The sequence below is a fragment of the Mytilus trossulus genome, chromosome 4 (genome assembly GCF_036588685.1).
Source record: "Mytilus trossulus isolate FHL-02 chromosome 4, PNRI_Mtr1.1.1.hap1, whole genome shotgun sequence".
Taxonomy (NCBI): Eukaryota; Metazoa; Mollusca; class Bivalvia; order Mytilida; family Mytilidae; genus Mytilus; species Mytilus trossulus.
In genome coordinates this window covers 92,959,615-92,986,867 of record NC_086376.1, presented here as the reverse complement: position 1 = coordinate 92,986,867, position 27,253 = coordinate 92,959,615, and the positions used below count along the sequence as shown (strand labels likewise).

The 27,253-nt window shown below is 32.0% G+C and overlaps 1 protein-coding gene across 8 annotated transcripts in view; it reads right to left on the bottom strand.

Moving 5' to 3' along the window:
• Positions 1-27,253, bottom strand: part of LOC134716333 (high affinity cAMP-specific and IBMX-insensitive 3',5'-cyclic phosphodiesterase 8B-like) — a 121,570-nt gene that overhangs the window by 35,859 nt on the left and 58,458 nt on the right. For all 8 annotated transcript variants that reach the window (XM_063579258.1, XM_063579254.1, XM_063579257.1 and 5 more), the window contains 2 exons: positions 25,547-25,603; positions 4,461-4,651 (listed from right to left, as the gene is read on the bottom strand). In XM_063579258.1, coding sequence (XP_063435328.1) covers positions 4,461-4,651; positions 25,547-25,603 — 248 coding nt within the window. The remainder of the gene's footprint in view (positions 1-4,460; positions 4,652-25,546; positions 25,604-27,253) is intronic.

Genomic DNA, 27,253 nt, shown 5'->3' with positions numbered 1-27,253 from the left:
TTATGATATCTAATTCTATTCATTTTAAATGGCAAAAAATACACATTACTAATTCAAAAGCGGATTAGTATCGAAAATAAACATGTGATTGATTGTTTCTTTGTTGATTTATATTGTAAAAATGTTCATGCATAATGTTAAGGTCTAAATTAGCAGGACTACGGTTCTATTACCATACACAACTTAAAAATAGAAATCCTTTTTTTCTAATGCTTATTTAACTGAATCAATTAATGTCATTGTAAAAAAAAAAAACGATATATTACCAACAACAGAGTTTGGGCATTTTTTTTTTTAATTTCAAATATGTAATAATTAGAAGGATGACTTTTTACTTCATTACAACAACAACTGAATTTAAGAAAATTAATGATTTGACTATTTGTTTTCATTTTGGAAGCTTACAACAAGTTATAATTCTAATAGAACAAAAGGTACATTGATAGTGTGTGACATCACAATTAAATTTGCACAGTCATAGGTATTTTGAACAATGCACAAGACTGCATATGACATTTTGTGTTACTCACTTAGGAAATTCAATAAAATCATTTGGAAAGTAAGTTATTATGTATCTGTCCATCTTTCCAAAGTTTACACTCACTCAGGTTGGCAATCATACCACATCTTCTTTTTTTATAGGTACTAAAGATCTGAATTTTCCTATTCAAATTGAAATAATTCTAGCATGTAATACTTGTATGCTTACTTTAAAGATAAGGACACATTTATTGTATGCTTACTTTAAAGAAAAATTTAATGCCTAGTTATATAAACATGAGCATAGAGCATGGCATGAATAATTATTTCTTAAGTGAACCCATATCACCTGGTTCTATGAAGCAGTTAAACACCTCTTCATTGGTTAAGGAGTCAATATATTAGTGTATTTAACTGCTCTGAACCTATAAAGATCTTGTGTAGAACTAATGGGGAATAAAACTGTCAGTATTTTAATTGGTGGTAAACCATCTTATAACCTGCAGCATAAGATATCTGTAAGGAATCAATAATTTATATTACAAAATAATCAGAATGTGTTTTTGTTAAAAGATTTATTGTCAAATTTTCTGGGTTAATGGAGAATTTATTAATATGCCATCAACTAAAATATAAAATATATTCTTTACACATGCAGCTATAAAATTTCATGTTGCCACAATGAAAAAAAAAATAAACTAGAGACTCAAAACTTTATGGGTGGTTATTTACATCATGTAATGCAAAACATTTACTGGTATTCAGCTAAACTCTGCTGAAGATTTGCTAAACAATTAAATCCCAGAGGGTTAAAATGGGACTCAGTCTTAAAAGGAAAAATTCAACAATCAAGTTTTATGATCAATACCAAATAAGGAGCTGTTATAGAGCACCTTCCTGATATAATTTCTGCCAAGTTTGGTAGAAAACAAAAGTTACTTCATAGAAAAAGATTGCAAAAGATTTTTTCAAAAGAAATCAATGAAAAACTATCCTGCTCTACTGTAACCATACATCCTACAAAGATCAATTGTTATATAGGTTTTTAAAATCACCCAGAACCTTGACATCGACAGACAAAGCAGATACATTTCTTGCTTTTGTAACATTACAAAACCAATTGGATTTGATAAGAGATAAAAATACTATAATTGAGCTGCAACAGTGACCAAAACATATACTGCTTAGCAAGCTAAGAAAGACCCGGAAATGTCAAAGAATTCAGACAAAAAAACTACCGTAATGGGTTGATTTAAGTACAAACAATTAACAAAAAACAAATGATATACAGCAACAAAAGATGACTACTTATAGCGAAGCAAATGAAAGTTTTCCACAGAGTTGTCTGCTCTTTACCAAGGTATTTAAACTTTTGCAAGTTTACCTGTCCCATTGAATCAATACAATAGCTATTGTTCTCTGTGTAGTTTATTCACTTGGACATTTAAATTTCTTCTAGGAGAAATCTATCACTCATTGATTAATTTGCCTGACCAAAAAATATCTTCTTTGTTGATTGAAATACATGTATACATGCACATACACTGCAAGTGATACAGTATTTATTCTATATCAATAATATATATTCAATCTGTTCAACATAAGCACTGATTTAATTATCAAGTTTATTTCTGATATTTTTTTTAAGTACTGCATGCATTTATGTTTCAAAGAATGTGCATGTTTTTCATGGTTCTTCAGTTATAAAGAGTACATTTATGAAGACCTTTATTTAAATATTATCATTTTAAGTTTTTATTTGCGAACAGACTAAAACAAGCAAATTTTAATAGGTAAAATGTTGAAATTTGATCAGAAATCAACTTTTAATTTTTTAAATCAGTGTTTATATCAAACAAATTGAAAATGTGTTATTGATTGAATAAATACAACATCACATGCAGTTTTATAATTACTTATTTGTACATGTATTTCCATCATTGACAGTTCAATTTTTTGTTCAGGTAAATTAATCAGTGAGTGATAGATTTCTCTTGAAAGAAATTTAAAGGTACCATTGAATAAACTATACAGAGAACAAAACCTGTTGTATTTGTTAGATGGGACAATAGAACTTACAAAAGTTTAAATGGACAGGTAACTTGCAGGTGAATCTGTGGAAAACTATGATAGGTTTCGCAATAATTACAAGCTCCTAACTTCAAACAGACACATATAGAATGAGGCACAGAATGCTCATAGAGAATCTAACATATCTGATAAGGTAGGGAAGATTTGCTTAAAAATTAAATTTATTGTGAACAGTGATCAACATCAAAAACTTGTCATTTCAGGAAACTAGAAAATCTAATTTAACACTAATGTTAACAAATAGTATATACAATTCTTACAAATAATCATATTGGATTTGTTCTCATTAAAGATGATTTACTTATTGCCAGGAAAGCTGACCAATCGGAATTAAGAATTGTTTTGCTTGACCAGAGGGAAATGAGAACTCTTACACAGGACTCTCTATAGATCAATGCTACTAATTTGATAAGGACCGACCAATTAGTTTCATTAAAGGATATGAAAAACTGATTTGATTTGACAGGGTTGAATAGATAACAATGGTCAAGTTTGGTTCTATTGAGCTTAACCAGAGAAGAAGTTGAAAATGTCAAAACTTACTAAAAATTTCATAAAACAAAAAAAAACAATTAATAATAATGCCTGAACCTTTCTTTTTGATGAGGCTAACTTAACAAACTATAGTACTTCATATATGTAAAGTTTTGTTTTAAAAGGAAAACTTTAAGAATACCAAAGGATGCATGCAAAGAAAATGTTTCTTGGGTGAAAACTTGATCAAAATAAAATTTTATATTGCTAACAAAGCAAGATTATTGTAAGCATGTACTTTAAAGTTTAAAATATTGAAATAACATATATGACTATCAACAGTTGTACACAAAGTCACAGCATCCAATAAGATCCTGAAGCTTAGCACTTGCTAGCCATCATCCTCTTATAGTCAAATGTCAATGACCAGATTATAACACTTCTATATAAAACATACATTGTTGTCTTATTAGCAATCATAACACATCTTATATACAGTTTTTTCCATTAAAGTGCAGAATTGATTTATACATCTTTCAAGTTCTTGTTACCTCATCATAGGGCCCTAAAAAAATTCTAAAACTATCAATTCTGACAACGTAAAGTAAATGTTTTATTCGTCTGTGTTGTTTTAATCCATGCTGTTTGTTGTATGTTTCATTTAATGATATGTGTTGTCTGAAACTGAATTTTACTTTTTTATTTTACTTATTGCAGGCAATGACACATATAATAAAATTGAGAATGGAAATGGGGAATGTGTCAAAGAGACAACAACCCGACCAAATAAAAAAAAAACAGCAGAAGGTCACCAACAGGTCTTCAATGTAGCGAGAAATTCCCGCAACCGGAGGCGTCCTTCAGCTGGCCCCTAAACAATATATACTAGTTCAGTGATAATGAACGCCATACTAATTTCCAAATTGTACACAAGAAACTAAAATTAAAATAATACAAGACAAACAAAGGCCAGAGGCTCCTGACTTGGGACAGGCGCAAAAATGCGGCGGGGTTAAACATGTTTGTGAGATCTCAACCCTCCCCCTATACCTCTAACCAATGTAGAAAAGTAAACGCATAACAATACGAAATGACAATAATACATAAATAACAACAGACTACTAGCAGTTAACTGACATGCCCGCTCCAGACTTCGATTAAACTGACTGAAACTTTGAAAGATTATGATTTCATCATATGAACATCAGGCACAATCCTTCCCGTGTCTGCACGAATAATGTAAACTAGTCTATAGATACCAATATGACATATAAACTAATTCAAAGATAGCAACATGACATACAAACTAGTCTATAGATAGTCACCACATAGAACTAATCCCTAATTAGTCTGCAACTCAACATAACATATATACTAGTCAATAGATAGTAACATGACAAGATCAGTTCCTTTACCTGCAAAGGGCTTCAGCATCAAAATGTTTGCTATTTCTGTGATCAATGATGACAACGTCTGGATGTTTGTCCAGGTAGTTCTCCATGGCTGTCTCTGGATTGTGGGCGATATAACATTTATATCCAATCTTGTCTGCTGCCCACCAAAACCCATCACTTTGGGCATCTTCCTTGGCAAACACAAGCAAGATCTAAAATTGACAAAATATTTCTTCATTAATTCAACATTATAAACAAACCTGCAAGTCATTGATAGAGGCATCTTATGATGTCAGAAACCTGGCTAAACATAATGCTACTATTTTTCTGACATAACTGAAATTATACCTCCTTGTCCATTAAGTTAACATGTATCAGAAAAGACTGGATCTATCTAGATGCTCATGTGAGGAACATATTAACATATTTTTAAGTGCACTACAAAAATAATAAGACAGTTTGTACCTATAAAATCATATGTGCATGTTTAACATCTAGTTAAAGTGCCAAAAATGGAAATTTGCATTTATTATATAAGCATTTGATCAGATCAAAATAACACACAACTGATTTTGTCTCAATCAATTAGCTAAAATCTTGGTTGTTCATATTACTAACAATTTATGAATAAATTTAACAGCAACTATTAAAGATCTGCAATAAACAACAAAAGAAAACAATAATTTATAAGTGAAGCCATCCAATGAAAATGCAGTACCCTACTAACCTAAAAACACAATACCTGATCATGCTTTTTGCATGTTTTTGTCATCAAGATTGAGTGGAAACACTCAATTTTCATGTCGAAAACTAACAAGAAATTAATTTTTTATTCTATTTCTAGCCTTTTAGTCAAATTTGGTGTTATTATTTTTTTCTGTACTAAATAACTGATTATGTTAGTTTCGATATGTTTTTAAAAAAAAAAAATCCCTTAAAATCCCTTTTTTTTGTTGTATACTGTTTACAAGGACACAACAAACTCAAAATAAGAAAAAAATACTGAAAAGCATCCAATATATTGAATAAAAATATCAAAATCAATTATTCCCATTCTTTTTCTATACAACAAATTTTGCACCACATCAATGAAAAAAATATTAATGAAAATAATGAACTCCAAGGTAAATTCAGCAAAGAGAAGTCAACAAAAATTGACAAAATAAAGGACAAGACTATATATATATATATATATACAACTCGTCTAAACATCAACCCAACAATGTTAGATCTGTAAATTTGCTTTCGCAAATTTTTTGGTTCTTCCCTCGCCGGGATTCGAACCCATGCTTCTGTGATATTGTGACACCAAATCGCCTGCACTGCAGCCGTCCCGCTAGACCACACGACCACCTGGGCTCTCAAATAAAAGAGCTTTCGGTGGCCATATGTTACCTTTCCACGTCAGTTTTAATCTAGCGGCGTACTACAGTACATGATATATAAGGCATGAAGATGTTATTGTTACAGATCAGCTAAATTATCTATAGTAAAGGATCCTACAAATTAATGTAAGATACAGTCACAGAAAATAATTATATTCATAAGTACGTCTGAGTCAGTGACAACCCTACAACAGATGTATCCATCGGATCGCCATCAATGATGGTGATATTACAACAGATGTATCCATCGGATCGCCATCAATGATGGTGATATATATACATTATGTACACAGCCATGTATCACCATCATTGATGGCGATCCGATGGATACATCTGTTGTAGGGTTGTCACTGACTCAGACGTACTTATATATATATATATATATATATATAAGTACGTCTGAGTCAGTGACAACTCTAAAACAGATGTATCCATCGGATCGCCATCAATGAAAGTGATACATGGCTGTGTACATAATGTATATACAACTCGTCTAAACATCAACCCAACAATTGTTGGGTTGATGTTCAGACGAGTTGTATATATATATATATATCAATCAAAGAAACAAAATTAACCTATCTGCACAAACCTTAGTCACAATGATAAGTTTCTTTAAGGCTTAAAAGTTATTTATTGACTTGAGTAAAAAAGAAAAAAGAAAAAAGGGAGAAATGTCAGCCGCAGACATACACTGAAAGGAAACATTACAGTGTTTAGCAATATGTTTACCAAAACATGACAAATTCAGTATTAACAAAAACATTGACATATGGTTTTCATAACTTCTGAATATAGTAATACAGAACGAACCATTCATTCACAAACAACTATACACATAAAACCGCAAAATTTACATTTTTACAGCGGAAATCACTTATCACCGAGGATCATTTGTAAATGTGTCCCTAAAACAATTAATAATAAACATCAAAATAAATAATAGGTTGTGTCAAATTGCCCCCAAGTTTACTTGTAGTGGCAAACAAATTCTACAAAAATCCAAACTGACTTTAAAATCTAGATAAAGTATGTTACAAAAAATATTTCCAACAAATCATGCACTGAACCATGGTTTGACTATAATCCAGGTTTTATCTTTGAGTACTAATTTCATCATACTATTGTACCTTTTGTTATTCCTCTGCTCCAGAAAACTTTTCTGCAATCCACAAAATTTTTTACCCACAAAAATAAATGAATCCACCGTATCCAATATCTCCAATATTCAAATGATGTACTTACACACATTTTCTAAATTTAGCATCATTCATGATAGGACAATATTCAATTTACAATTGCAGAGAATACAGAAAAGAGAAAAGAGAAAAGAAATAATAACCCTATGTCTGCCCCTCATTTTTAGCTTAAAGATTGTCAAGCAAATCTTTGTATTTAGAAAAATAAGGAGATATGGTGTGATTGCAATAGAAAAAACTTCATGTATCTATCATAAGACAAAAGGACAAGAATGTTAACAAGAAAAGGTCACCCCTCATCCTTCAATAATGAGTAAAAGTCATATTTTATAGTATGCTATGAAAGTACGATATCAAGAAATGAGTAAACTCTCCAGGTTAGTTTACCACCGTCATAACATTAAACCAAAATAAGTTATGACGGCAACCAATTACAGTCATAACATTAAACCAAAATAAGTTATGACGGCAACCAATTACAGTCATAACATTAAACCAAAATAAGTTATGACTGGCAACCAATTACATGTACTTGACTACAGGCACATATTTAAGTTGCAAATTGTAAACAAACTATTAACCATAATGGCTTACAGCATTCTACTAAACATACCAAGAAGTGTGATACATAATAAGATAAATTGCTGAACAAAGTTTTACTCTATTTGATGTCGTAGGTCATTCATCTACTCTAATGACCTTAAAAACTGAATTGATATTACATGTATCTCTAAATAATCTGATTTGACTTTATGACCAGACATTTGTTATTTACAAAGAAAGTTCATTCACTAATAACTTTACAACTGTTTTCACTAGTTTATAAGTTCATTCCATGTGTTTAAAACCAAGATAGTTCATATAAAAGGAGATACAGGGTAAATTACATCCATGAGACAGCACCAGAGCAGAAAAGAATACCAAAAGGGGAGATAACAAACTGAGGAAGGCAATAGCAGACAAATGTTCCATCTCTAGAAAAGTTTGGGATAAAAATGTATAAACTCAGACTTTAAGAAATCTATAAACAAGTATTAATAAATAAAAAATTATCATGTTTGTTCATTGTATAGAGAATATAAATGATATTGTGTCTAAAAGACAAATGATTTTCCTAACAATTAAATTTCATTAATCAGTATAATACTGAATCATAAAAAAATATAGATCACCTGTTCAACACATGACCATAATAGTGCCTTTAATGGTCTTTAAATGCAATGTCAGGTTATGAGGCTGTCTGCCATATTTGTAGCCAAAAATAGATGGCTGCTGATCTTGCAATTAATTACAGTTCACATTTTGGAACACAAAAAATAACAAAGAAAGGCAAAACCTTTAGTTGTTAATTTCTGTGTCATTTGGTTTCTTTTGGAGAGTTGTCTCACTGGCAATCTTCCTTTTTATGTAACAAAAATATGCATAAAATAAACATGTTCAGTAGTGCAGAAATCAACCTAGAAAAAAGACAGCCTCAAAAGATTGGAGATTTTGACCAAAATTGGAAATGGCATCCTCAATAGCAAGACATATATTTCCAATCCTCAGTTCATCATACTACACCAGACAATGGAATCACTCCAAACGTGATATCCATCCTAGTGTGATGTGTTCATCGTACTACACCATACAATGGAACCACTCCAAACGTGATATCAATCCTAGTGTGATGTGTTCATCGTACTACACCAGACAATGGAACCACTCCAAACGTGATATCCATCCTAGTGTGATGTGTTCATCGTACTACACCAGACAATGGAACCACTCCAAACGTGATATCAATCCTAGTGTGATGTGTTCATCATACTACACCAGACAATGGAACCACTCCAAACGTGATATCCATCCTAGTGTGATGTGTTCATCATACTACACCAGACAATGGAACCACTCCAAACGTGATATCCATCCTAGTGTGATGTGTTCATCATACTACACCAGACAATGGAACCACTCCAAACGTGATATCCATCCTAGTGTGATGTGTTCATCATACTACACCAGACAATGGAACCACTCCAAACGTGATATCCATCCTAGTGTGATGTGTTCATCATACTACACCAGACAATGGAACCACTCCAAACGTGATATCCATCCTAGTGTGATGTGTTCATCTTACTACACCAGACAATGGAACCACTCCAAACGTGATATCAATCCTAGTGTGATGTGTTCATCATACTACACCAGACAATGGAACCACTCCAAACGTGATATCCATCCTAGTGTGATGTGTTCATCGTACTACACCAGACAATGGAACCACTCCAAACGTGATATCCATCCTAGTGTGATGTGTTCATCGTACTACACCAGACAACGGAACCACTCCAAACGTGATATCCATCCTAGTGTGATGTGTTCATCGTACTACACCAGACAACGGAACCACTCCAAACGTGATATCCATCCTAGTGTGATGTGTTCATCATACTACACCAGACAATGGAACCACTCCAAACGTGATATCAATCCTAGTGTGATGTTCCAAGGCCAAACATTATATAGTCTGGTACAATTCTAGGTCAAGATTTCCATTCATAAACATTTTACAAAGTCACACAAAAGTCTAGTAATTAATGAAAATGTTGTCATAATACATTACTATTAGTGATGATGGATAACCTAGGTTGAAGATCTTGTACTAGAACAAGATAATTTCATTTTCTACCAGACATTGAGTGTTAACATGAGACAGTTAAAAACTTTTCCTTATTATTACACAATAATTATTACACTGTTGATTAATAATGATCAAATCAATCCAAATATCATAGAATGTCATTAATACAAATTGATCCTTTCCATGAAATTGCCAAGTTACAACATAAGGAATCTTTATATTATAGCATGAATATTGTCATAGTTTTTTTTTAATTGCACCAGCTTGCAAATTATGCAATACATCAATCTACCAGGCCATAATAATGCAAAACCCTTTCATTGCAGTTGTATAGCAAAGTTGATTCAAATGCACGTTCTCAATGCATTTCTGGATCCTCCAAGTATAATTATACTTATAATATAGTATCAGAAAAGTATACCATTGCATAAAGTTGTGTCACATATGTAGGACATTAGACTAAAAGAGTAATTATAAACATTACAACATAAAATTGTATTTCATGTATTTGTTTATGTGTGATTAATCACCATGACAAGTCTATAAAATTCCCACAAGAGACATTCTAAAGTAGACAGCCAAGGTCAGCATTTAGCACCACACAGTTAATCACCCAATTGGTGCAAATAGGTATGCCAAAAAAATAATGATGATAACTTGTAAGCAAATTAATGTTTTCTTTAGTTTTTTTTTTTTTAGGGCTCTTTTCTTGCTTAATATTCACAATATTTTAAGAATGTATCACTTTTTCATCAAAATAAAACTTTCTACCAAGACAAACAGATGGTTAAAAGTTACCATTGTTGATAGGATGAAAAACAAGAAGGGTGCCACATGTAAAGTAGGACCTGCTTACCCTTTACCATAACCACTGCCTACCAAATATCAGACATGTCATTAATAAGAGAGAATTTAGCATTAAAAAATAATCTTTTTCAAGTAGTCACTGAACCATGAAAATGAGGTCAAGGACATTGAACATGTGACTAACAGAAAGTTCGTAAAATGAGGCATCTATATACAAAGTATGAAGCATCCACGTCTTCTACCTTCTAAAATATCAACCTTTTAAGAAGTTAGCTGGATCACTATCCCTATGTCGAGCTTTCTGTAACAAAAGTTGCAGGCTCGACAAAAAGCTATATATAGGACAACATGTAAACAATTTTGTTCATATCTGTACCCAAGCATTGTGTATCAAATGCATTTTATGCATAATCTTTGATAACAAGTTTTTGAATAGTAATCAGAATATATTTCAGTACAAAGTCAATAAACAAAACTTTCAAAGACATAATTTCTCGAATCTGTTGTATAAATTTGAAAATTTCTGTCACAGATGTTTTAATGTGCGAATAATTCTCCTCTGTTACTACTGAACTACTTCTACAGACTACAGGTAAACAAAAGTTCAGGTAATAGTTGTTTAACTGTAGAAAGGTATACATGTAAACCTTGACTCCTAACATCAGGAAATATATTTTCTCTGATTTCACAAAGTCAGCTGATTTTGTTTGTTTACCTTTTGTATATATTCAATGTGATAAAGTTGATACTGTTAACCTCACTGTCTGCACATGTGAATAAAGAATGCCTTTTCTATGTTTATGACATACACCCTATCCTTTGTTCTATGAATGTAGGAATAAAAGGTATGGGTATATGTCAGTAAGTCAGCAACCCCAAAATACCAAGAAACTAAAAACACATATTGTATGTACTAAATGTAAAAACATTTAGTTTTATGGGGTTTAAATGTACAAAATTTAGATTAAGTAGTTTAAGTCCTAGATTGGGTATAATATCTTGACACTTCTTGGCAAAGTTCACTGGTGCTTAATAACTGTCAACTTATACATTTAATGCAAATCCTAACAAAAATAAGAATTAAAGACAGTCTTAAATGTAACTTATATACATAATATAAAAACAACAATATACATGGATTTTCAGAATAGATCACTTTACCTATAATGCAGCTATACTGATTTAAAAAAATATTCAATATTTGGAACCAATAATTTATATTTCTGCATACCTTTTTATATACATTTTTTCTACTGCATCTATACTGAAGTGAACGTAGAAAAATAACAAAAATCCGTAAATATATTAAACTGACAGACCAAATCAACCACAAACATCTGACTTCAGTATAACAAACCAGACTAACAAACATCTGACTTCAGTATAACAAACCAGACTTCAGTATAACAAACCAGACTAACAAACATCTGACTTCAGTATAACAAACCAGACTTCAGTATAACAAACATCTGACTTCAGTATAACAAACCAGACTTATCAACAAGCCAAAACCACATATAGGCCTGACTGATACAGGCACAAAATAAAATGGTCAATTTATGGATAAATGGACAAACCTGGTTTCTTTTATAAGATTAAAGCACTAACAACTACCTATTTAAAAATCATAAAAAAATGAATAATTAGAAATAATTGAGAATATCTAAAATCATTTATTATTGCGCTTCGTAAAACGTAGAGAATTGCCTTAAGATCAGCTGTAAGATCGTCCAAATTATTCCTCACAATCGCCAATCCTGTCAATGGTTTTCTCGATAAAAAAAATCTATTTGGAAAAGTTGTCCAACTGAATACAAATGTTTCCATCTGATTTTACAATTCATTGATCTTGCATAAAAAATCGTCCTCATCTAGCGGAAATTAATTCCAAGTGAAAAATTCCTGCGTTGACTACTTATTTTGTGATATATCCAGTAGATTTTGGAATTATTTGTATTGTCAGAAATATTGACTGATTCTCAGCAGTTTCTCCCTGAAGAATATTTCCACAAAAGACTTAATTATACCACAGTTAACTTTTTCACATTAATAATTAGATCTGACAATAAATTTTGATTAAATACAACAAATTAACAATAAATGGACAACTTTTTTTTCGCATTTAAAAAGGATTAAGAATCATTCTATCTTTTCTCATTCGCACTGTGGCATTTCTGTAATAAAAACAGAACAAATAAAAACCTTCGATGCAAAATGTTAACATTAATCAACTATTGTTCCATTAAGTCACAGATTAAATACATTCTAATGGAATATTGAACAATAACAGAAGATTTTCATCTGATCAAATTTTCATATTGAATCCTATATTGTAAATCAACTTCTAGATGGGCAAGAGATTCTAGATGAATATTAATGAATGTAAGATACCATCATACCAGATCTTACATAAATCAGGGACTTTTAGAACTAAATATTTTCATTATATTGAGATCAATTCTACTCTCATCACATAAAAAGTTTTCTTTTCTTGAATTTTAAACAGATAGATTGATTGATGTTGATTAATGCCACTTAGAACTAGCTTTCTGTGATGAGAGAAACCGGTGTGACTGGAGAAACCCAACAACCTCAAGCAGAAAATATTGTAAGATAATGGAGTTGAACAAGTCTGCTAGGGGTTCAAACTCACAGCCTCAGGGCAGACAGGTTAGGTAATACAGTTGATGCACTACTTAGATGAGTCTGCTAGGGGTTCAAACTCACAGCCTCAGGGCAGACAGGTTTAGTAATACAGTTGATGCACTACTTAGATGAGTCTGCTAGGGGTTCAAACTCACAGCCTCAGGGCAGACAGGTTAAGTAATACAGTTGATGCACTACTTAGATGAGTCTGCTAGGGGTTCAAACTCACAGCCTCAGGGCAGACAGGTTTAGTAATACAGTTGATGCACTACTTAGATGAGTCTGCTAGGGGTTCAAACTCACAGCCTCAGGGCAGACAGGTTTAGTAATACAGTTGATGCACTACTTAGATGAGTCTGCTAGGGGTTCAAACTCACAGCCTCAGGGCAGACAGGTTTAGTAATACAGTTGATGCACTACTTAGATGAGTCTGCTAGGGGTTCAAACTCACAGCCTCGGGGCAGACAGGTTTAGTAATACAGTTGATGCACTACTTAGACAAGTCTGCTAGGGGTTCAAACTCACAGCCTCAGGGCAGACAGGTTTAGTAATACAGTTGATGCACTACTTAGATGAGTCTGCTAGGGGTTCAAACTCACAGCCTCAGGGCAGACAGGTTTAGTAATACAGTTGATGCACTACATAGACCACTTATCCACTAAAGCCCCTGTTGGGGATTGCGGGAACACAACGTAAAGTACTAACACACTCAAAACCCAACAGCCCCATTATAAACAATGAAACTCCATGAAATACATTGACAGTGCAAAATAAGAATATGAGATTAACATTGTGACAACTATCATCCTTGGAACAAAGAACCAGGATGTAAATGATTATAAGTCAAGGTCAAACTACAAAAGGCTTCATATTCAAAGGGGATAAGTTATGTCCTGGTTTTAATCCATTTTATTCAAGTTTGCATGAAGATTGGCTACTCTTAACTCAGTTATATTATTCTGACTCAGAGCCTGCAAATCTTTGCTTTTACTTGTTCATGTCATATACTTAGCAAAGAAGCAGCAAGTTGAAATTTTCTGGGTTGGTTTCATATATAATTAATCTGAAAATTGAAAATAAGCACAATGTTTTTCAAGACAACTTGTCACAAATAAAAATTAAAACAACAAAGGACAATATGCCAATGACCTTTCATTTCTAAAGATCAAGAAAATAAATAATTTTATTTGAAAATCATATTTTGGTTTAATCACAAAGTTGAAAATTATATAGGTTAATAGATGAGTCAAACTTGTTTCTGACCCATATTGTTCTGATTGTTTCCTGATGGTCTATCAAGGTTATGTCAAAACATGACAATGACCTTGAAAAAAACTTTTGTTTATCTCTTTGTTGGTGCTGTGCTAGTGAATGAACCTTCTGCATGAACAACTTGTAGAAATTCCTTTAATGATAATATATTATGACAACAAAGTGACAAGTTTATAAAAGAACAGTTAACTAATTAATTTAAACTAAAAATAATATCTTCGTTCATATGCTCTTATCTGTTCCCCAGTTTGAAATAGAGAGTTCTTAAAGATGACTGAGCCAAGTCATTACCCTCCCTCAGTCGCTTATAAAATTCTTGATTTGTATTGAGTCAAGTTATGAAATGATTTTAAAACATTATTTTGCTAACACAAAACCCACTGCACAAGTTATCAAATATCTAAATGTTTGTTTATGATTTTGCATCAATTTGTGTAACACTTTTCAAGAAAAGGTCAAAATAGATTTGATAAACAAGAGTGCACACACTGAAATTACTCCCTTATTTTACTGATAAGTGATAGCTTTTTAAGTTGAAAAAGTTTATTACAAGTATCACATAAACTAACATTATCAGTTATCCATAAAAAAAACTTAACATTGAGCAATAAACCATGAAAATGTGTTCAAGGTCAGATGAACCCTGCAAGTCAGATACGTACACCTTAAAATCATTCTTTTCACTATTACATTGTATTATATAGTTTACCTATTGCTTATAATGTTTGAGAAACAAAGCAAAGCACAAAAACTTTTTCTCATCAATGTCATGAACCATGAATATAAGGTCAAAGTCAGATGACAGATGGAACCCCCCCCCCTTTTTTTGGGACGATCAATGCATTTGAATGGGGACATGTAATTGGAACCCCCCTTTGTCTTGGGTTAGGACCCCCCCCCCCTCTTTTAAAATGGCTGGATCCTCCCCTGGATGATACAAGTACGTCCTTACAATAATTCCATACACTACATAAAGATGAATTGTTGCTTATAGTAACCAACACAAAAACTTCCCATTAACCAAAGAACTGAATCAAAATGAGACTAAGGTACCTGTCAGACATTTTTGTATGGGTCTAATTTTTTTGTCAGTGCTAAATTGGTACTGTTGCACTGACCAATGTTTTTTTTATTATTCCTGTAATCCTTCTAAGTATTATGTCATGGTGAGAGATTTTTTTTTGAAAAGTATTATTAAAAGTCACGAAAAAGATCTGAAAAGTTAAATATTTGTATTTAATAATCAAAGAAAATTTCAATCAAAATTTCACTCGAGTATGCTTTATGTTTTAAAGAAATAAATACTTAAAAGAAATAAAATTGTATGAAGATTAATTATATATATGAATGTACTTCTCTGTCAAATAAACGGAATGATTTTAATTACAAGTGCAATTTGTTATTTGACTTCAAAAGATTAGGAATAACAAAGGAAGCATTTACATCAATAGTGCACAGAATAAAGGAAATCTTTTTGTGGAAGGAAAACTATAGTACAAGGTTTCAATACATCTGATATGCCAGTCAGTTACTGGGACTCATACAGCCAATTGTTGGTCCCCTTCAACAAAGTGCTGGTCCCATTCAGTTACTGGGACTAATACAGTCACTTGTTGGTCCAAGTCAACAGTGGTAGATAAGACAGTTAACAATTTTATTCATTTCATTACCCTCGATCCACCTTAAACCAGAAAATAGTTGTCCTTAGAAAGGGGGGCTAATTTCTAAGATCTGTCCTCTATTCTGCTCATTCCAAGGTGTTTAAAAGAGGGTTTTAGTCAGGAACTTTTGTCTCTGGATGAGAGTGGTGTCATATGCAGTCATACCACATCTTCTTGTTATTTTATGTTAATTTCTGTGGTCTTCAAATCATGGATAGTTAATTTTAGCAAGTGCCATACTTTTTGTATGGTGTTGGAATCAAATAGTTTAAAAGTAAAATCAAATCATACATGTAGCTGCTTTTTGTGTCCTAATTTTATCAATATTTACAGTAATTGTCAAATAGTGATGAACTTGAAGCTGAATATGCTTGAAATACTAACTGCAGTACATGAATATATGTTAAGTTTCACATAGTGAATGATTTCCCCCTAAATCTTAGTTATCATCATTTTATATTACTATACTTAATCCTCAGTAAACATGATGACCTCAGATTTCCTGTCTTTGTGATGGAGAGAAATATTTCAATAAAAAGTACAAAATTGTTTGAAGAAAAATATAAAAATATGTGATTTGTTTTTTCCGTACTTTTTAGGTACATTTTCAATTGACAGTATCAGAACACTTAATCTCTATTGTCCTTGACCTATTTAACTATACAAATACTTGTAGTTTAGTTTAGATAAACAATTTAACAAGATGTTATTATTTACATTCCAACATACTGAATAAGTATGTCCCTAAATTAGAGTAAAACCCAAAATATATATATTGTTACTGACAGTTAACACAAATTTAAAAATCAAAATCTGTTTTCTCCAACAGATAAGATATATTTTTTTTATTTATACTGGAACATTCCTCCAGTTAAAAATTTACAATGTTTAGAAAATTCCAAAGTTCTCTAGTTTTATTTTACATTGATTGATTGGTAAGTGTTTGCTTTACGTCCAGTGGCTAACACTACAAGCATGATAAGGATGAAAATGAATTGATTGATTTCCACACAAATTTATTTGAAAAAGATTTAAATAAGTCAAAGTGATATTGAATCTTTACTATATGAACCTAAAGAAAAATCCTTCTAATAAACCTTACATATGATTATCATAAACCTTCAATCAAAATATGAATCATATGATGTATTGTGAGTGCATTAGTTTTTGTAAGTATATATTGACTTATCTATATCCCAGGGTTACATGTGACAGAAATTGTAACCTTTCAATACTTGACCTTGACACAGGATAAACTTCAGATCAAACAAGAGAGATAACATTACAGTAGAATCAGTACATAAATCAACTTATCAGTTAACTAATTCAACCTAGATAATAAGGTACCATCATTATCATTATTCGTTTATTTATTCAAAAATGAAAATAAACTAGATCAAAACACACCATTAAACACAACTGAAATTTGTGTATTCCGCCAATTTCCGTGATATTATTTACAAACACAGACAATAAAACTTTTTTTATGTTTAACAGAATTGTATTACATCAATCTAATTTCACATCTTTTTTCCTTTAAGAATCTTATTCAAGTCATTCAAGGACACTTCAACATTTCAAGGCTACGTTTTAAAACCACAGTTTAATAACAATTTCATATTAAAGAACCACAATATTAAAGGAATGAGAGATTGACAAAATCTGATAAAAATATAACTTACTTTTACTTAGTGTCACAAATAATTTTATAGTTCACCTTTACACCATTACAACTAAAGGAAAAAGAGCATTTTGTTCAGAGTCTGGTCTGTAAAATGTAGGTCACGTCAGACATATGTGCCTATGTGTCTATATCAATTGTTTCATATTAAGTTGACAATAAAATTGATTTATGAATTCCACAACTTTTTCAAGAGTTGACCTTAGGCAAAATTTACTAATTGTGAACATGAGGAGGTTCAAACATTGGACAAACATACCATGTAGTTAGAGGATTTAGGAGCAAGTTAGAGTCAGTTTTGTCAAAGGTATATGTGACAGAAGCGGTTTATTGTTGGTGTTTTAAAGTCATTTTAAGTGCCATTTTGAGATATTTTGTGGTGGTAAGTTTTTATAGGTTGAGGAAGCAGGAGTGCTTGGAGAAAACCACACAAACTGACTGGAGATGAGTGATCCTCATGAGTGAGGTACGAACTCCCAACCTCAGTGTTGACTGGCTAGTACATCTGGCTTGACTACACAAGTAGAACTATTTAGACCACTTGACCACTGAGGCCCATTGACAGATAAGGTCTGGCTTGACTACACAAGTAGAACTATTTAGACCACTTGACCACTGAGGCCCATTGACAGATAAGGTCTGGCTTGACTACACAAGTAGAACTATTTAGACCACTTGACCACTGAGGCCCATTGACAGATTAGGTCTGGCTTGACTACAGAATTAGAACTATTTAGACCACTTGACCACTGAGGCCCATTGACAGATAAGGTAACAACAGTGTGACATAAAAATACAGTGGATAATGAATGTGCACTGATTAATATTTTAGTCTTAGAAACAGGATTCTTTAATTTAGCTTGTTATTGACTTTGAACCATTGGCAGTAACTGCCAGTACTCTCAGATCTCAACTTTTTGTCTTTATGTTTGTATTACCAGTAGTTGTTTTGGTGCTTTTTATCAATCTGGCGAGTTAAGCCCTTTTTTTACAGATTTTTCATATATTGTGCTGCTACACCAAAGTTCCAGGTAATGGTGCCAGCAAATATATTTTAACCAACCACATTCTGCATACCCCATGCAAAGATCCTGTAATTCTGTGTTTGTTGTTTGTGAGCTGTATGTTATATTTGTGTTTTTTTTTTTAAATAAATCAGGCCATCAGTTTTCCTTTTTGAACTTTTTTTTACATTCGTCATTTTGTGGACCTTGATTAAGTTTGCTGTGCAATATAGGTTTTGCTTACTGTTGAAGGCAGAACAGTGATATAAGGTTGTGTGCTTCTATGTCATTTGGGCCCTAGTGGAGAGAATCTCATAGGCAATCGTACCCCATCTTCTTTTTTTATATATATTAAATGGTGATCACAATTGAAAGAAAGTGACATAAGCTTTAAAAAGATAAATAAAAACACTGGGATTTTTAAAAATTGCGTATGATTCTTCAGGGGTTCTGCATAAATAATGAACCAAATTATCAGTTTCATATTTCTCCAAATATTGGCAATAGCAAAGTAAACAGTAATACTATTACGAAATCCTGTGATAAAGTGTGTTTTGATGGTGTATTATGTACACATTTTCACTTCTCTACACTCTCTATGTTAATCTCTAAACAAACATAATAAATCCTTGTCAAGTGCACAAGTCTACACTCAAAACACAATTTGCTAAGATTTAATGCAGTCATGAAATTTCATCTATATCAACCGAAATCAGTATTTTATCAGCTGTTAGTCAATCAGATTAAAAATTCAACATAAATCACTTTTGTCAGTCTGACACAGATCTTATATAAAAGAATATTAAATGAGTCTCACTGTGTACAACAGTTACATTATGTTGTCAAGATATCAATATAGGAGGGCAACATAGAGGTAAAATATTACCCAAGCTATTTAATATAAGAGGGCAACATTTCTTACTGTGTACAACAGTTACATTATGTTGTCAAGATATCAATATAGGAGGGCAACATAGAGGTAAAATATTACCCTAGCTATTTAATATAAGAGGGCAACATTTCTTACTGTGTACAATAGTTACATTATGTTGTCAAGATATCAAAATAGGAGGGCAAAATAGAGGTAAAATATTACCCAGGCTATTTAATACAAGAGGGCAACATTTCTTACTGTGTACAATAGTTACATTATGTTGTCAAGATATCAATATATGAGGGCAACATTGAGGTATAATATTACCCAGGGAGGGCAACATAGAGGTAAAATATTACCAAGGCTATTTAATATAAGAGGGCAAAATTTCTTACTGTGTACAAAAGTTGAGGTGAAATATTACCTAAACTTTTCAATATACAAGGGCAACATTAAGGTAAAATATCAACAATGCTTTTCAATATCAGAGGGCAATATTGAGGTATAAAATTACCAAGCTTTTCAATATAAGGGGGCAACATTGTGTTAAAATATTACTAAGCTTTTCAATATAAGAGGGCAACATTGAGGTGTAATATCACCCTAGCTTTTCAATACAAGAGGGTAACATTGAGGAACCATATTACCAAGACTTTTCAATAAATGAGGAAAACATTGAGGTAAAATATTAGCCTGCTTTACAACATAAGAGGGCAACATTGAGGTGAAATATCTCCCTAGCTTTTCAATACATGAGGGCAACATTGAGGAACCATATTACCAAGACTTTTCAATATATGAGGGCAACATTGAGGTAAAATATTAGCCTGCTTTACAATATAAGAGGGCAACATTGAGGTGAAATATCTCCCTAGCTTTTCAATACATGAGGGCAACATTGAGGTGTCATATTACCAAGACTTTTCAATACATGAGGGCAATATTGAAGTAAAATATTACCCTGCTTTACAATATAAGAGGGCAACATTAAGGTGAAATATCTTCCAAGCTTTTCAATACATGAGGGCAATATTGAGGAACCATATTACCAAGACTTTTCAATATATGTGGGCAACATTGAGGTAAAATATTACCCTGCTTTACAATATAAGAGGGCAACATTGAGGTAAAATATTACCCTGCTTTACAATATAAGAGGGCAACATTGAGGTGAAATATCTCCCTAGCTTTTCAATACATGAGGGCAACATTGAGGTGTCATATTACCAAGACTTTTCAATACATGAGGGCAATATTGAAGTAAAATATTACCCTGCTTTACAATATAAGAGGGCAACATTAAGGTGAAATATCTTCCAAGCTTTTCAATACATGAGGGCAATATTGAGGAACAATATTACCAAGACTTTTCAATATATGAGGGCAAAATTGATGTAAAATATTACCCTGCTTTACAATATAAGAGGGCAACATTAAGGTGAAATATCTTCCAAACTTTTCAACATTGAGGGCAATATTGAGGAACAATACATGTATTACCAGACTTTTCAATATATGAGGGCAACATTGAGGTAAAATATTACCCTGCTTTACAATATAAGAGGGCAACATTGAGGTAAAATATTACCCTGCTTTACAATATAAGAGGGCAACATTGAGGTAAAATATTACCCTGCTTTACAATATAAGAGGGCAACATTATGGTGAAATATTACCAAGCTATTCAATAGGAGGGCAACATTGTGGTGAATGATTATCACATTATGTTCCATCAAACAATAAAGTTATGCATGCCCTTTGTTTGTTATTTCCTTGTTGGTGGCATGATTTGTTATTTCCTTGTTGGTGGCATGATGTGGATGTCAGGTAGTGGCTAATTTCTTCCCTTATGAATGTTTACATATCCTCAGGCTATTGTCTTGTGACATAAATGTATGAATTAGAGCAGGGAGAAAGTGTGTCATAAGGTCAACATAAAACGGCTGGTAGGGCTTAATACACCAAATATGATACCTGCATATCATACATGTATACACTGTTGAGACTTATTGGTCATCTGTGTGTTGGTCATGGTCAAATCATTGTCAAAGTTACTTTTTAACCTAATTAATTGAGAGTGGAAATGGTGAATGTGTCAAAGAGACAATAATCCAACCAAAGAGCAGAAAACAGCCGAAGGCCACCAATGTGTCTATACATTTATACACAGTGTTCCAACTTATTTGTCATTTGTGTGGTGGTCAGGGTCAAAGTTACTTATTAACCTAATACATGTATACACTGTGGCAACTTATCTTTCATTTGTGTTGATTATGGTCAAAGTTATTTATCAACCTAAAACATGCATAGGTTTTATTTTATCACTACTACATTTTGACAAAGACATTAGTTAAATGTGAAAGTAATTGAACTGTTAATAATTTGAAACATTAATTGAGATGAATGACTTATTAAATTTACTTATCAGTTTGCTTTCTATAAAACTATAAGGACATCAGTCCACACTCTTTAAAAGATTAGTTTAAACGTATTTATTTAGAGTGGATTGGGAAACAAGTTATTGCAACTTATATTAATTTCTTTCCAGATCTTTCCACTTTTCAGGTGTGAGTGCTGTCTTGTGGCATCATAAGCCTGCTCTTTTTTTATATCTTTAAGGGTGTCTTTTAAGTGCAAGAGATATGACTCTCTATTAACACGGGTCAGCCATTTATCAGCCCCTTTGACAGACTATCATTGTTTCTCAAGACCATACCCACAAATGATGTCATGGAAAAGTGGAAAATTCAGACCCTGATTCAAGATTGAAAAGCTTTATATATTTAGTTTAATGAGGGATGAAAGAACCTTTATGTGACATCGGTATTGAGACTTTTTTCTTGCAGGAATTTGGTAATAACACTTTATAGCCGTAAAGTTGTCAGGAATTGGGAATTTGGGAATTAGGGACTAAGTTTTATTGTGACAAGAGAATTAACACATTACTTTCAAATTTTGAAGGAATTCACATATATGTTCTTGAAAATTTGTGGTGAGACCCTGCCTAACCCCACTTAATTGGAGGGTATTCTGAATACAAATAATTGATACAACTTCTCTCCTTGTATTTGAGTCTTACAGTATCTGGAAAATATTTGTATTGTGAAACAACTGTATCTAAAACAGATTGCGTAATATGATTATTGCGGTGACATGAAATTCATGACCAAAATTGTAAAATTTCATTTATCAATCACCCAGAAGACTAAGATCAGGAGAAGACAAACAGAGTAATGTTTTGAGACAACAAAAACATGGAAAGTGCTTGTTTAACATGGATTAGTTTGTAAGCTTTCACTAAGTATGACTATGAATATTAATACATAAATGATGTGAATATAAATTGTCTGTCGCTCATCCTAGGAAACAGATGCAAATGATTTAACAAATGAAATGGAGGCAAATGTATATGAGGGAAAACCCCTTCTAAAACATGCATCCAAAATACAAATATAGATCAAAATATCACGGAGAGATCCTTAGTGCTGAATGTGGCATAATACTCCAACGGACAGCAACCTTTAAATCCATAAGAACTAATATATATGCTAAATCTGTCTTCTGTCTAATAAAAGTCAAAAAGTCTGAATGAACTTTTTCTGTGTTCAATATCATCCTTTTCTAATAAATCAATGTCTGTAGGTAATCCAGTTAATACGAAAATGAAGACTGTCCACTAAGTAGAAATAATATACTTGGTATTGTCAATGTCACAATGGACAAGACAAAGATAACTTCAAAGATCAAAGGGCAATAACTGTAGAACCAGATGCTCCGCAGGGCGTAGCTTTATACGACCGCAGAGGTTGAACCCTGAACGGTTGGGGCAAGTATGGACATAACATTCAAGCTGGATTCAGCTCTAAATTTGGATTGTGATTAAATAGTTGACACAGCATAGGTTTCTGACACAGAATGAATGTGTTCTAATGAAATTAAAATTTTTGTTTTCTCTTAGAGCAATTCACTATGCTGTTGAATATTATTCCTCTCAAAAAAATGTTTGAAGAAATTTTCTTTTTATTTATGAAATTTCAAATGAGAAAATTGAACCCAATTTTTTTAATCACATCCCCCTTTCCCTTATTCCAAAACTAATCTCAATTAAAATTTCTAATGGAGTTTGCAACAATTACTACTCATTTAAATGCATCATAAAATATTAAGATGTAAAAAAAACTGCTTGTTATCACTGAATGGTAAAGATTATTTTAATTTATCAGTTGGTAGTAAAAAGTGAATATACATTGTATATTGTATATATAACAAAGATTTAAGTTGATTCTGGACAAAGAAAGATAACTCCAAATAAAAAAAATTCTTACAATTAGATATTTCTTGCTTTCTATTCTGGACAAAGACAGATAACTCTAATTAAAAACAAAATTGCTATTTCACAATATTTTGCAATAAGATATTTCTTGCCATTGCGCAATACTGTACAATTGAAAAGACTTGCTATTGCACAAAACTTAATATAATAATTTTAGATCCTGATTTGGACCAACTTGAAAACTGGGCTCATAATCAAAAATCTAAGTACATGTTTGGATTCAGCATATCAAAGAACCCCAAGATTTCAATTTTTGTTAAAATCAAACAAAGTTTAATTTTGGACCCTTTGGACTATAATGTAGACCAATTTGAAAACAAGACCAAAAATGAGGAATCTACATACACAGTTAGATTTGGCATATCAAAGAACCCCATTTATTCAATTTTTGATGAAATCAAACAAAGTTTAATTTTGGACCCCGATTTGGACCAACTTGAAAACTGGGCCAATAATCAAGAATCTAAGTACATTTTTAGATTCAGCATATCAAAGAACCCAACCGATTAATTTTTTGTCAAAATCAAACGAAGTTTAATTTTGGACCCTTTGGACCTTATTATGTAGACCAATTTGAAAACGGGACCAAAAGTTAAAAATCTACATACACAGTTAGATTCGGCATATCAAAGAACCCCAATTATTCAATTTTGATGAAATCAAACAAAGTTTAATTTTGGACCCTTTGGGCCCCTTATTCCTAAACTGTAGGGACCAAAACTCCCAAAATCATTACCAACCTTCCTTTTATGGTCATAAACCTTGTGTTTAAATTTCATAGATTTCTATTTACTTAAACTAAAGTTATGGTGTGAAAACCAAGAAAAATGCTTATTTGGGTCCCTTTTTGGCCCCTAATTCCTAAACTGTTGGGACCTAAACTCCCAAAATCAATACCAACCTTCCTTTTGTGGTCATAAACATTGTGTTAAAATTTCATTATTTTCTATTTACTTAAACTGAAGTTATTGTGCGAAAACCAAGAATAATGCTTATTTGGGCCCTTTTTTGGCCCCTAATTCCTACACTGTTGAAACCAAAACTCCCAAAATCAATCCCAACCTTTCTTTTGTGGTCATAAACCTTGTGTCAAAATTTCATAGATTTCTATTAACTTAAACTAAAGTTATAGTGCGAAAACCAAGAAAATGCTTATTTGGGCCCTTTTTGGCCCCTAATTCCTAAAATGTTGGGACCAAAACTCCCAAAGTCAATACCAACCTTCCTTTTGTGGTCATAAACCTTGTTATAAAATTTTATAGATTTATATTCACTTTTACTAAAGTGAGAGTGCGAAAACTAAAAGTATTCGGACGACGACGACGACGCCAACGTGATAGCAATATACGACGAAAATTTTTTCAAAATTTGCGGTCGTATAAAAAGGAATGAATGAAAAATTGTACCAAATTGATCTATTATTGTGCTGACATAGTGCAGATACTTTTCTTACACTTTTAATAATTGCTATACCAAATTGATCTATTATTCTGCTGATCAAACTGCCTGACTTTTAATTATTACTTTCCCAGTAACCCTTTATAAAGCAACGTACTTGTATAGGTACTGAAGTAAACTAAGTTGCAGCTGTTACTACTAAGTATATTACTACTTACAGACATGGTTTTTTGTTTCAGCTTCATTGGGCCTAGTGATACTTCATTATTTGTGCTCTGAAAAATAGACATGAAACAAAGTTTTAATGATTTGTACTACATAAAATATAAGATTTTTGCTGTAAGCAATCTGAAAATAATTGTTTCTTATTGTTAAAGCATATGTAATTTATATGAGAAACAATTGTAAAACATTGTTGTAAAACACATTTCTTGACATTTCTTCATACAAATTAACCTGTTAGACAATGTTCTAATCAGAATTGTTCAATATTTGTACTCAAGTCACCAGCACTGTAAAATGGTTAGTTAATATAAAAAAGAAGAAGTGGTATGATTGCAGACAACTCTCCACAAGAGACCAAATGACACGGTAATTAACAACTATAGGTCACCATATGGCATTCAACAATGAGCAAAGCCCATACAAAATGACAAAATGACAAATGAAAAGTATTTATTGTTCTGTATTAAATGACTGAATATTAGCTAAAAACACAGCCTTTGCTTCACAGCACAGTTTGACTAATAAAATGACTGCAGTAAAGGGATATTCTTGTTTTATAAAAAAAAAACGGGGGGCTAATTGCTAATAAAAACCAAAGCACAAGAAGTTGTCCAAATGGTGTCCCGACAACGAGCATACCACACACTGTATAATCAGCTACAAAAGGTTTAGACAAAATGTGAAACAGATTAAAATACTCCTGTTAAAATTTACAGGAAATTTATGAATGAATTCAACTAAAAATTGAATCTAGAAGATTGATATCTAGTATCACGAGGCTAATCTATAGATCTCTACGATTTTTAGGTTGTTATTTTATTGAAAAAAGAGAATATCTCTTGCTTTGATTCAGAATTTTTGTATAGATTACTACCTTCGCATGGAACCCTCAAACAAGAAGTTTTAGTACAGTGCTCCCATTTTGAGTCATATCTTTTATTTGGTTGAATGTTAAAGTGGTTAAGAAATTTTCTGTATGATTTGTAAATTTTTGGAGATCAATCATTTTTTGTACAAGATAAATACTAGTTTTTTATCATAATACATTTTACAGGAGTAGAAGATAAATTATCTATACATTAGAATACTTCATATTACACACATGTTATTACTTTCTTTTTTCAGAAGAGTGCACATCAGACAAATATTTGAGGTCATTGTGTTGATTTTATATGTCACCTGCAGGTCATAGATTTGATTTATTTTGTCATCTCCAAGGACAGTATCATTATTTACCAGTGCAACCATACACATTAAGTGTCATAATATGTCCATTCTAGCTTACTTCTAACCTATGTACTTATATCTGAGGTATACCTTGGAGGATGTAAATATCTTGAAACTGTTTATACCTCTTTATGGGTAGAGGTTATCATATTTTGAAAAGGGACAAAAAATATCGCCTTAGTTCGTAGAATAAAAAGAAAAGGATGCCATCCTGTCGACAAGAATTCCCTTTCCTTATTGCAAACATTGGTTCAGAAGAAAGCTGTTTTAAAAATTATCTTGATTCTTTCTATAAAAAAAATTTAACAACTTAAAAGTAATTCTATTAGAATATTTCTTTTATCTAGACTTAATGACAATTAAAATACTTTGTAAGTGTTTTGTGTTGGTACATGCTGACAAAGCAGTTAATGTTTAAAACACATTTAGAGGTCATAACATGGTCTTAATACTATAGACAGGAGTCTATATAA